Source organism: Arachis hypogaea, chromosome 14 (genome assembly GCF_003086295.3).
Source record: "Arachis hypogaea cultivar Tifrunner chromosome 14, arahy.Tifrunner.gnm2.J5K5, whole genome shotgun sequence".
NCBI lineage: Eukaryota > Viridiplantae > Streptophyta > Magnoliopsida > Fabales > Fabaceae > Arachis > Arachis hypogaea.
In genome coordinates, this window is record NC_092049.1 from 22,667,010 (window position 1) to 22,680,632 (window position 13,623).

A 13,623-nucleotide genomic window follows, 5' to 3' on the forward strand; every position below is an offset into this window, starting at 1 on the left:
AATATAAATATATATTAAAAATAAAATATATTATTAATAATTGATTTTAATATAATTAAAAATTAAAATTTTTATTATAAATAAATAGAAATGTACAACCGGCAGTGAATAGAAATAAAACTCAAATGTATAATTATTAAAAAGATGGATGTATGGATGTATGTATGTGTAAATTGTAATTATCAGGTTTGTACGGTCACCGCTAGCTTTACCACTTGAGCAAATAAATTTTGAAAGAGCATGTAAAAAATGAAGAATAGAATTATAAAATAAAATAAAATAGTTTTGGTGCTGGAGTCTACTGTGTGTCTGGAAAGGTCCAATGTTCTATAAATAGAGAGGTGCAAAGTCCAAAGCTGTAGCTAGCTAGGGTTAGTTCTCATCATCATCAACAAGAACAGCAGAAGAAAAAGAAGAGTCCGTAAAGGAATAAAAATCAACAACAGAAGAAGAAGAAGAAGAAAAAGAAGAAGATGATGGGGAGATACAGGTGGTCATCATGGGGAGAAGGAGAAGGAGGAGGAGGAGGAGAGGGGAAGGTCGGACCTGCATGGCTTGAAGGGCTGATGAGGGAGACATTCTTTGGTGGGTGTGGGGCCCACCAGAATCAACGCAAGAACGAGAAGAACGTCTTCTGCTTGCACTGTTGCCTTAGCATCTGCCCCCACTGCCTCCCCTTCCACCGCCTTCACCCTCTTCTCCAGGTATCTACTACCTTTTTCTTTCATCACAATTCAACTTAATTAGGATCCTTTTACTTCCTTAAATTCATTATCTCTTTTCAATTCACTCCAAATTCACACAATCTAATTATTCCAAAATTCAATCTTTTAATTCCTTTCTTCTAGATTCTTTTCAGCTATTTTTATTTTGTTTTTTCCAAGACAATTACTAAAATTGAGATTTGAGAGTTCAATTCAATCTCAAAAGCTAGCTCAGGAGACGATGTTACAGACGAGAGATGCGGTACTCGTAATAAAAATTGAATTGAGTAGTTTTGTTATTGTTTTTGTATAATTAAAGAAGCATACATGTAGTTGTTGTCGTTGAGTAAAATACTAAAATGTCCAATTGAACCCACCAAATATGAACACATATATTACTGTCTCATTGTATTTGGGTGTTTCCACATATCTATGTTTATGCATATTTATATATATTTTTTTTCTTCAATTTTTTTTCCTCATGGGTTAACCGTGTCTTCCTGGATTCCCACTTTTGGTTTTGGTCTCTTTCCCATTAATGGAAGATCTCTTTTTTATCCATTTCTCCCTGCAAACGTTTTTCTCAGCTGTTCCTTTCATTGAAAGCGAAAGTTTGACCCATTGCTTCCAAATCCATGCTCTTGTCTCTTTATTTAATTGTTATTTGCATACCAACCCCACCACTTCTCCTAATTTATTCTCCCCTCCTTCCCTCTTCATTTAATTTCCTTCTTCCCTTTCTCTTTGATTTGGTACAAAGGTACACACACCTAAGATTGGTATTCTCATGTCTAGCTGTCTATATGCTCTTTATTTAATTTTCCCTCCCTTTCCTTTTATGTATTTATTTTTCTATATCTTTAATTAATTAAACATTTATTTAATAACATGCCAAAACATATTTTATATTTAAAAATTAATGTATTTTTAATGAATCTAAAAATATAACATGACAAATATTATAAAAGATAAAAAAATTTGTTTACTACCTCAAGGATCAACTCAATTCGCCCTAAAAAAAAAGTAATCACATTTCATTAATTATGGTAGTAAGTAGTACAGTTAAGTTTACCCCAGAAGGAGGGAAAAGATGAATTGTCGATACTATAATTTTGTTGATATATAAATGGAAAGTGGTAGCTTTTTTCACCTGTTTACTCTTAACCTCAATTTTTTGGTGTCTACTCTTAACCTCAATTGTATAAATAAAAATGTTATCTGTACACAAAATAATAGTCATTAAATTAATTTTATATATTTATATTAAAAATATATATTAGTTAATTTATTTTTAATATATATTTTATATTGATATTTTATGTTAATAACTAATTTAATTACTAATTTTTAGCGTATACATGGATGTATAAAATCATATTAGAAATTAACCAATGGTGAGAGTATGTCATCACAGGTGCGAAGGTATGTTTACCACGATGTGGTTCGATTGGATGACTTGGAAAAGCTCATTGATTGTTCCAATATTCAGGTCAGACAAAAGTTCTCTACATAATAATATTAAAAAGGAAAATATATTGGGGTACATTTATATTTTTTTTCTTGGCAAACTGAAATATATTTTTGTGTATGCATGAAAATACGTTATTAAATAAAAGAGGATGAGATCTGAGCTTGATTTTGGTTTTGGGTTTTTCTTGGTCACGTTATATATTCTTTAATTGATTAGTAGTAGTACTAGTTTAACGTACTAGTCATGTAATAAATATCTTATGAAACATCATAATAATGTTACTGGAAAAGATATACGCAATAGTACTCTCTCAATTATTTAGTTTGCCATAGATGTTGCTCTCGCAACTTAGCCAAATAGAACATTTTGGGACTCGATTTTCTGTCTGTTGTTACGAAGAATGCTTGAAGGCTTTTAGAATTTATTATTTTTCGTTGTTAATTAGTTATTAATATTTAAAAATATGAACTAAAAATATAATGTTGAGTTATTATTTATTAGATTAAAAAAATTGAGTTAATAGTTAAAAATAATAAAAAATAAATTTTGATGATATCATCTAATTTGTATATAGAAAAGTATATGAAACCAATAGGTGATTAGTCAAAAAGTAAACAATTTAATTAATTTATAATTATATTTAAATAATTTTATTTGTTTTTAATTTATAATATTTGATATTAATTATTTTTCACCCCAAATTAAAATTCTGAATGATATGTTGGAAAAATAGGGGCGGGGATCATGGAATTTCCAACAATTCCGATTCTTAGTATATACAATTTTTTTTAAAATATATAAAAGAATATCCATTTAGTATGAAAAAGAAACATTCTAATATTTAGTAGAAGAAACATCTTAATGTCTAGTATAAGTACTATTCACGTAGAGATTTTAGATTCGTCCAAAAGTATTTGGCTAGTTTTTGGCTAGTACCCTCTTGGTTCCTAGCATTGTTATAAGCCGCCTAGCCATCGCTTGTTTTCCAGCGTCTTTGACCAGGTGTTATTTCTACATAATAGTAAGAGAAAATATAGAACAATAGACTCTTAATTAGTTAATATTAGTTAATTTTTTTAATTTTATTTTTTAAAAATTTAAGATTTATGATTTAATATTTAAAATTTAAAATAGACAAAATAATTTTAAAAAATTGACTGATGTTAATGGAAAAAAAAGTTAATTTTTTAACGTTATTCTAATAATAAATAATAATAATAGATCAATTATATGTTGCAATGGACCCCGACATTAATCTGCCAACTTACCAAGCCCTAGTGCAAATTATTATGAACGGTCTGTTTGGTGCCAAACAAAATGAGAAGTATAAACAATTATTTATGGTTATCATATCTTACATCTTTATGTAAAGATAATATTGTATTGTAGACCTTTAAATAATTCAGTCAAAAGACGATTAGTTAAATATGTTAAACTATATTTATAATAGATGTCTTGGTGCATCTATCTTGCTTTATATGATGATGATAAGAGTGATGAAGTTGTGGATATTATTATTGGATGTAATGGCAGCCTTACACTATAAACAGTGCGAAGGTGATATTCTTAAATCAGAGGCCACAATCAAGGTCATGCAAAGGGAGTGCCAATGCTTGCTTCACTTGTGATAGGATTCTTCAGGAGCCATTTCACTTTTGTTCTCTTTCATGCAAGGTAATTTCACTTATTCATCCCACAAATTCTTACGTGCTACTTATTTTAGACCACAATTTTTGCATTTACTCGATTTTTATTTATATTAGTAAAAATTATCCAAAATATAAATATTAAAAAATTGGTTGTAGATGTTGTAAGATGTCAAAATACATAATGTGTTCTAACAATATGAAAATATTTAATTTGATGGGGATTTCTAACGTGTTGCGGTATCACTTTGGTTTTTAACGTGTTCTGTCGCCCAAGTTTTTTATTTTTATTTTTTTTGTATTTGTATTTGTGTGAATTTTGTTAAGTTTTTTTTTTATTTTTTTATTTTTATCAATAAGGATTAAATTTTTAAATTTTTAAATCATGAATTCATTTTTTTCAATAGTAAAAAAAGTTACATGAATAATTATATCTTTAATCGTAATAAAAAAAATTTTTTAAGCAAGAAAAAACAACAGATCTTGCTAATCCACTTTGATATTATGCCATAATGCAACATCGTTTTTTTTTTTCGTTTTTGGATTAATATTGAAGTGAGTTAAAAAGTTCTATTGAATCTATTTTTCTTTCAAATGATTTTTTAGTGCACTAAGAATTGGATAAAAGTAGACCAAAGTCTAACAATCAAACGGTCTAAATACCCTATCACATGTTGCACCCTATTCACAAAAACATATTTAAGTATTTAACCATAAACATGTTAGAAACTTGCTAAAAACTTGCTAATTTGATATATGATTAACCTATTATAAAAAAAGTGTAGCACCTAATATGAGTGAAGCACATGTCAAATAGTGAAAAAGTGATATATCGACGTACATGTAGTGATATAGTGCAATAATTGTTCTGTTAAAGTTAACAAACTTTCTTTATTTCACATTTTCTCTTCTACATTGCTTTGGCCTTGATTTACGCTATATAGGTAGCATAATACTGGTCAAGAGTCAAGACCCATGTTATACTGTTAGTAACAATCAAATTTAATTTTGAGAGTAAAAGTGAACTTATTTTGTTTCAATAATATCGTTATCTATAGTTAAATTAAAGCGTGATAATAGGGAACATGATGTGTAAGAGCATCTCTTCTTGAGTTTATCGAGGCATTTCTAATTAATCTTTTGTTAATTTAATTATCATAGGCAATATGTTTATTTAAGTCACCAAAATGTTTCTCTTTTAGATGACAATAATTTATGTTTATATTAGTCGACAGTATTAAACGTAAACGGGACAAAAATTTGGATTGTGTCAATTAAAGGGCATCTGTGACAAGACATACACACAAATTATTCGTCTTTCGGATATCATAATCAAGCTGAAAAGGAACTTCTTTTATTATATTCTTTTATAGAAATAGTAATCTAGGGTAGTAGTGTAGAGTTAATACTCAATTTGATTTTTAAAATTTGAGTTTGAATTCAAATTAACTCTTAAAATTATAATCGACTCAATATGGCCCTAAAATTTATAACAGTAACTCATGTTAGTTTTTGAGTTGATTTTTGTAAATGGCGTATGATTTCTATAAATGGCGTATTGATTTTGCATGTTAACTTAATGAGTTTTGGACTTCTTGCTTAGATTCCATGTATCCAACACCTAATAGATCTTCTAGAAGTTTGATCGGCTCATGAACATCCGTTGTGAAGACGATAATAATAAGTTCAATTTGAAAATAATTTTGCGATTTTGGAAGCAACAATCAAATTTCTGGAGTTTTAATAAATCTTGATCACATGGATCTTGGGTGAGGAATCTAAATCACAAGTTAATATATCAAATTAATACGTCGTCTACGGAGATTATTTCAAGGGTTAATGTGAGTCGTGATTATAAATTTCGGGTTCTAATTTGAGTCCATTGAAATTTTAAGGGTCAAATTGAATCCAACTTCAAATTTTACAAGCCAAATTGAGTATTAAGATAATAGTGTAGCATTGCTTGATTTTGTCATTAAAAAATTTCATGGATTTATTTTTCTTTTGCACATCTTCAAGGTCGTTTTCAAGAACTTTCGTTCCTGAAATTAATTAGATAGTCATTTTTTTTAATTTTTAATTTTAATTTTTTAAAAATTCTAAATTCTTTAAAAAATTATTAAAAAATAATTTTACAATTCCTTACCATTAGAAGAAACTAAACAGGATAATGTGAGCAACATAACAAAATTTGTTGTTAGCACAATTAATAATTTAGCAGATGAACATCGATGTTGTTGCAAATGAAAGATTCACAATTATTTAAAAAGTTTGCATATTGTTCTTAGTCAAAACTAAGTGACAGAAAGCAGATCTGAGTAGTAGGGGTGTCCGTAGAACAAATAATGCAACCCTTTATTGTCAGTGTGTAAACCCTAATTATCCATGGTATAACAGTGTAAAGGATTATGCATAGAATCTTATACTTGCACATTCTATTGTGTAAAATCTTTTAAATTGAGTGGTGAGTAAATCTGTTTATTAGACCCTTTTCAACAATACATTAATAGCATATGGAATTAATTTTTTTAACTGTTTTATACTTAATTTACACATAAATAATTATTCATAGGTTCTCCGTCATAAAATTTAAGTTAATAGAAAATAACATGATTATTTACCTTTTACATCAAATATTTTAGTCATAGAAATTTTGGTATTTGATATTGAATTATAATAAGATGCCTACATGCTTTTACAAATTTAAATTGATAGAAAAATTTAAGTTGTTAGAAGAAGATATTTAAATTGTTTGAAATTTTTTTTTGAAGGTCAATAAATATCAAATTCTATATCTTCAGATTATAAAAATTCTAATCCTGACATAACAAAACCATATTTTTTGAAAACTTAAACCGATAAGAAGAGATAGTATATATTCTAACAATGATTATTATGTATCTGTAATATATATAATCTGAAATAGTAATGTTGTGAAACACAGCTACTAATATTATTTGCAGGTGAACTACATGGTGTACGAGGGTGAAAGCTTGTCCACCATTTTACATCGATTCGATGAATCTGACTTCGCAATTTCGCAGTTCGAGGGTCTAAGAGTTGATGGCTCAGAGGTCATAGACGAAGATTCCCATTTTGCCCCTACTTCTTCCTACTCCAACACCACCGAGGCTACCAGCAATTCCGTAATTTCATGTGAACCCAACAACACTTCGAAGAAGAACAAGGGCAAGGCCACTAGGTTCCTCCCTGGAATTGTTCTCTCTCTTGGCAATCGAAGAAAGGGTGCTCCTCATAGGGCACCTCTCTCCTAAGTCTTCGATCCAATATCATTATTATATATATAATATAATAATAAGCCTTTATTACATTCTTAATAATATCTTACTATTAATTAGACTAGAGTATGCCCAAATAAAAAAGTTAAAAAAAAGAACGTAACATCTGCTATGATTGTTATTTATGTGTTTGGGGCAGGGGCAAATTTGTAATATGTGCTCTTGTATTATAAGTAGCATTGTGATTAAGGTAAGGTATGTGCGCATGCAAGGCTAGGATGTTTCCATCATCATCTTAGGTGGTTGTTGAAACCTACCAATTTTGTATAATGGATGCTATAGATGGAAAGCGTTGGAATTATGTAATATTTATTAATTATGTGCTTTTAGTGAGTAGAACGTACAATTTCTTCCTTCTCTTTATCTTCCTCCTTGTGATTTTTTATTTTTTTTATTAATAATTTAATCTCTATAGATTCCTGTCGGTGATGCTGGATAATTATGGTAAGTCATTATTAAAAGTTGAAACTTCTTATAGCTGAATTTGACAATGGAAAGTGACAACTTCCTCTCCATTATTTAAGCTTTCTAATAAAAACAGGTAAATGTATGACCCATGGTTTAGGATTTGGTTTGATTCGATTAATCGGAAATTGATCATCAAATCAGTTTGGTTTATAATAATTCGTTTAATAGTAAATCGATTAAAAATTAAAAAAAATGGTCAAAAATTGATCAATTGGTCGAACCATTATAAATTTTTTACTTATTAACCAGTTTAACATAATAAATTTTTTTTAAATTCTATATTTTATATATAAATATATAATTTTATTATATTTAATTTAATTTCAGTAAATTTCAATTGAATATTCAAATTTAAATCTTTAACTCTATTTATTTAGTGACGCATTCGAGTTTTAAAATCTTAGTTTTATCTCACATGGAAAATAATTCTTTATCTGAAATATTTTTGAATTTTGAGGATGAGTCTTGTACCATCAATTATGTAATTCGAATCCTTTCTTTAGTCACAAAAAAAAAAAAAATTATGTAATTCGAAGACAAGTAGATCAATAATATAATACAAAGAAAATAATATTATCAATCAACCATATGATAAGAGGTTGACCTAGCTAGAAAATCTAAATTTAGGTTACGGTGGCCGTCCCCCACAGTTGACCTATTTTTTATTATTATTTTTGAACTGATGACCTATTTATTTACCATAAAGATCATGGAGGAAATAAATAAATTGGATCTTTTATTGGTCATAGGCACATAACTAAGCTCGTTTTTCATGAAGGGGCTGTGGAAAGTTATTGCAGAAATGACCAGGCCAACCAATAATTTTAAAATTTTGTTCGAATAAACGCATTATACTACAATTAAATGACATGATTAAATAAAATAAATTTTTAAAGTATATAAATATAACATTAGAGATTTAGTTATATTAAAGTCAATTTTTATATTTATACAAATCGTCATCAGTTGTAAGATTTTAATTTTTTTATATAACCTGACATAAATCGTCGCGGTTTATGAGTTGAAAAGTTATTGCAAAAATGAACAGGACAACCAATAATAATTTTAGGATTTTGCTCGAATAAACGCATTATACTGCGACTAAATGATATGATTAAATAAAATAGATTATTAAAGTATATAAATGTAACATTAGAGATTTGGTTATATTAAAGTCAATTTTCATATTTATACAAAGGGTTCATCTAGTGTACAGATGCACTTTGGTACAGATTTACAGATTTTTGTTTTTATTTGGTTTAAAAGTGTATCACTAAAAGTGTTGCTTAAGGAGAAAGTGTTACCCTTAATCGTTAACTTGGCTCTGATACCAATTTTGCAATCTTTTACTAGTCCTTGTATATTGTAATTTCATTTTTATAGTTTAGTTTTCAATCTTGTTTTAGTTTATAATATTCTTTTTTGCATGGATTATTGTATATAAAATCTTTTATCTGTTTGTCTTTTTCTTTAATATAATTTCTTAAATCCTCAAAAACTTCTTTTATTTCTACACTTTCTGTTGTTTCTAAATACCTTCTTAATTTTTCAACTTCATTTTCCATTTTTTCTTTCAACAGCTTTAATTCTTTTAAGTCATAATATGGTTTTCCAGGCATTTATGAATTTTTTAAGTTTAATTCTAACTTGTTTATATTTATTCTTATTTCTATCCTTTTTATTATAAGGTCATCAATTTCGATCTGAAGGTTATTTAATTCCCTTTTATACTCTTTTATTTTACTTTTTAATTTTTCTGCCCTTTTTCTTTTTATTTTATTTTCTGGTTTTTCAATCTTTTTATGCTTCATTATTTATTTTAAAATTTCTGCAAACTCTATCATTGATTCATCACTATTTTCTAGAGATTCTATTAATTTTTCTAGCTCTTCAACTTCTCTTTTTAACTTGTCATAGATTATTTTTAGAGCTTCAAATGCTCTTTGATTTATTTCAGAAAACTGTAAATAATTCAAACGACTTTCTCTTTCAAAAAGCTCTTGTTTCTTGTCTTGATAGGTTACGTATATTTCTTCTTTATTTATTGTCATAATTTAGTGTTTAGGGTTTTATTTAATTTTTCGACCTTTTTTGTTAATTCTTTTATTTCAGAATTTTCTTCTTTAATCTTCAACTTAGATAGACTTAAAGGGCTATTAATTTTAGATTCTCTAATTTGAAAATTCGATGAAACTAATTTTCCTGACGGTTCTTTTATTAATAGAACTGGGTTTTCAATAGCTTTATATTTTGGTATTTCTGTTTTTACAATTTTCTGAAATAATTCATCGACATAAATTCTTTCTCTGTTTTTAAATATTATACTATGATGGCTATTTGTTAAAGCATAATTTATTGCATATGTAATTGAAAATGGTTCATCATCTTGTTCCATTAGATTCTTTCTGTGAAATTTATAAGCCAGACTTATAGATCTTCCAAGATTTTCAGTTGATAAAGGTATAGCATATCCCAGATGGGCATTAAATTTAACATTTACATTTGCCAAGTTTCCATGAACAATTCCAATTATTTGATCTATTGGGTCATCAGTAATTCTTTTGTCACAGATTGCTAAGCTTATTGGTGAATTAATTCCTTTCATATATGTAGATTTGATTAAGACTTGTATAGTACTAATATGAATCCATCCAATTTTAGATCTTTTTTGTTGATCCTTAATTTTCTCAATCTGTTTACTTAATTCTTCATCATTTATCAAAGCTATTTCAAGTTCTCCATTGGCGGATTTTATCTTTATAGGGGCTTCAAGTTGAATTTTTCCATAGTATATTATATTTTTTCTATTAAAAACTTCTTTTAAAAGGTTTTGTTTATTAAAATTTTCGTTTGATTTGAGATTTAATTCTGTTTTTAAAACAGCCTGTTTTTCATTATCTAATAAAGCAGTTAATCTATAATAATCAGATTCTTCTGTTAATTCTAAACTTTCTAAATAATTCATAATTGAAAGACTAGAATGAATACATACCTTTCTGGAGAAAAACTTCCTTTATTTAATATATTTTACATAAGGTGTTTTTATCTCCAGAGGGGAGATTGTAAATACTAACTCCAGAGGGGAGTTTAGAACTATTTTTCCCTAATGGGAATTTTTCTTCAGATCATAGAATCGCCTCGGCAGCTTCCTCCTTGCTCTCCTAGCATTTGAGTACTCTTTGCCTCCTGCTTTCTATTTTCTGATGCCTTGTACAATTGCCTAAGCAACCTATTTATAATAGTTGGGTCTGATGGACAATTCCCATCCTTTCCCTTCTTATGACGTCATTGCTTACGTCATTGTTTATTATCTTGCACCAGCTACATTGTTGGTGCTCTATGACCTAAGCGCTTACGTCACTATGCAATAATGTTGAGAGATGCTTCAGATGTGCTGTCTTCCTCTTTCATTATGTGTCCTTCAGATGCGTTGTCTTCTTCCTTTATCATGTGGGTTGATTCCGTTTTATCATTGCTTTCTTCAGATAACTCTGAGACGCATAGCTGGCACTTGTGGTCTTCTCTCTCTTTTATCAGATAGCAGAGATTCCTCTTTATCCCTTCAGGGAGCTTTTCTAAGAGTCCAGACAAGTTGTAGAATGCTGATTCAAATTCCACTAAGAGTCTCATCTCTCTTTCTTCAATTTCATTCCTTTTACTAGACACAAGCAAAATATTTCTGCTTTTATAATTAATTCTTGTGTGAGATTCCCTTGTTATCTTTTGAGTTCTTTCGAAGACCCTTGCTAGTGTGCTGGCTAGCCTTCCTTCATGACTGTAGATTGTTAAATCTTGAACTTGATCAATTGGTTGAAAATTTCCTGGGAAGACGGACATGAATATTACTTGGTGTGCTGGAACCAAGCATTCTTCTTCTTCATTAAAAATAGGTTGACTGTTCGTAAATTTTAGGGATATATCCCTTGGATTTACGTTGTCAATCATATTTTTAAATCTCTTCACTGCATCAACGAATCCTGCAGGAAACTCACTAATAATTTTTAGATCATTAAAAATTAAAATTGTATCAATTAATCCATACTGGAAAAACTGATAGGTGTCCGATGGGGATGCATCTGGAAATATAACCAGCTTTGTTAGCTGTTCTTTGGCAATAGGATAATATCCTAAAATTGCTCTTTTTTCTTCAGTCCAGTTCAGGACTATATTAAGGGTTTCTCTGAGATTTGATCTACAGACCCTTTTCTTTTCTTTGATTTCAGCCCTTGTAGGAATGTTTCTTATTATCCATGTTCTCTGGGTTTGAATTGGAGCTTTATCTGCTCTTTTTAGGGTTTGCTCTGGATGAAGAGCTTCATATTCCCTGAAAGATTCCTTTGCTTCTTCCAGTGTTAAAAACCCTCCTTTATGAATTATCCTTGATTGATGTGTAAATGGAGCTGCTTTTTCCCAGGCATCATATACTCCTTTCATGGGGCCATTATAAATTACATAATATTTTTTATCTTGGGTAGATTTTTTGATAATTTCAGCAATTGTTTTATTTTCTGGAATTTTTTCTTCACCTGATTTGTCCACCACGCTTAGCTGGCTGAGCTCTGATGGTTTTGGTTGTTGTGTTGATTTCATTGCTTCGACGGCCTTCTTGAGGGATTGGATCTGTGTCCTTATTTGCTGACAATGCTTGCATTTTTCGAGTTCTTGTTCGTATTTCTGAATTTCTTGATCTAATGCGTTGTAGACGAACTCCATTCTCTTGTTAATGTATCTGCAATAACATTTTTGTCACCCTTAATATATTCAATTTTTATTGGATATTGTAACAAAAATAATTGCCATCTTACCAATCGTCCATGATTATAATCAACTTTTAAATTATATCGTATGAAACCTGTTAGGTAGCTTGAATCTGTCCTTAATGTAAATTCTCTGGGTAGTAAATCAATTTTCCATTTCTTAAGAGATTTAATTGCTGCTAGAGTTTCCTTTTCATGAGTGGTATATCTCTGTTCTGTTGGAGTAAAAGTCCCTGAAATATACCTGCAAAGTAATTCCTTTGGAGAATTTTTAGAATCTAGTGATTCTTTTCCTTGCTCCAAACTTTTTATAGCTTTCTTAGCTTTTAGACATCCTGACCAGGTTATGTCTGAAGCATCTGTTTCTACTATTAAGTAGTCATTTTCTTCTGGAATATAAAGTTTTGGAAGTTTTTCACATAATTCTTTAATCTTTTGAATTTGCATACTATCTTTTTCATCCCATTTCTATTCTTTTTTAGTACTTATTTTTGGAAATAAGCTTTTAGTGTATTCTGTTATATTCTTTAAGAATCCTTGATCAGAAATATAATTTATACACCCTAAAAATCTTTGTAATTGTTTTCTATCTTCTATTTTATTAGGAAATAAATTTACCTTTTCTAGGATATTTGGCTGAAGTTTTAGTTTTCCTTGAGTGGATAGAATTAATCCAAGAAACTCTATTTCTTGTTTTGCTATTCTTGCTTTCTTTTTGCTAAGAACTAATCCTTTTTCTTTACATCTTTCTAAAACTATTAATAATTTTTGAAGATGATCTTCTTTATCCTGTTTTGTAAAAATTAGTATATCATCAATGTATACTAAAACAAATTCATTTAACTCTTTTAGATTTTCTTCCATAAATCTTTGATAAATACCTGGAGCTTGTTTTAATCCGAATGGCAATACATTCCATTCATAGAGCAACACACTTGTTGATTCTTTTGTTGGACAAGTAAAAGCAGTTAATTTCTTTGTTTCTTCGTCTAAACGAAGTTGCCAATATCCTGATTTTGCATCAAGAGATGAAAACCAAGTTGCTCCTTTGATTTTTTCTAAAATTGAATCTTTTCTTGGAAGTTTATGAGCATCACCAATAGTTGCTTCATTCATCTTCTTATAGTTAATAACCATTCTTCGTTTTCCCCTTTTAATTTCATTATTGTTTTCGACATAAAAGGCTGGAGCCGCATGAGGACTTTTACTTAATCTTATAATTCCTTTTTCCAAAAGATCTCTACATTCTAATGAAAACTCTTCTCTATCTCTTGCGGA

At 28.9% G+C, this 13,623-nt stretch overlaps 1 protein-coding gene across 2 annotated transcripts; it reads left to right on the forward strand.

The window, feature by feature from the left end:
* Positions 1-256: 256 nt before the first annotated feature.
* LOC112741825 (protein RGF1 INDUCIBLE TRANSCRIPTION FACTOR 1) lies at positions 257-7,482 on the forward strand. 2 transcript variants are annotated; one of them, XM_072213930.1, is made up of 4 exons: positions 257-704; positions 2,119-2,193; positions 3,709-3,849; positions 6,866-7,482. In XM_072213930.1, the coding sequence occupies exons 1-4, from the start codon at positions 474-476 to the stop codon at positions 7,094-7,096; spliced, it is 678 nt and encodes a 225-aa protein (XP_072070031.1). In that variant the 5' UTR covers positions 257-473; the 3' UTR covers positions 7,097-7,482. The 2 variants fall into 2 exon arrangements, with proteins under 2 accessions (XP_072070031.1, XP_025646730.1); XM_025790945.3 differs by having other exon boundaries at positions 259-704; positions 6,785-7,482.
* Positions 7,483-13,623: the final 6,141 nt, after the last annotated feature.

Excerpts from the sequence above, each read along its gene's own strand:
- LOC112741825 (XM_025790945.3), top strand. The coding sequence starts at position 474 with ATGATGGGGAGATACAGGTGGTCATCATGGGGAGAAGGAGAAGGAGGA. Across the intron at positions 705-2,118 it reads GCCTTCACCCTCTTCTCCAG|GTGCGAAGGTATGTTTACCA; the intron begins GTATCTACTACC and ends ATGTCATCACAG. Across the intron at positions 3,850-6,784 it reads TTTGTTCTCTTTCATGCAAG|GTGAACTACATGGTGTACGA; the intron begins GTAATTTCACTT and ends TATTATTTGCAG.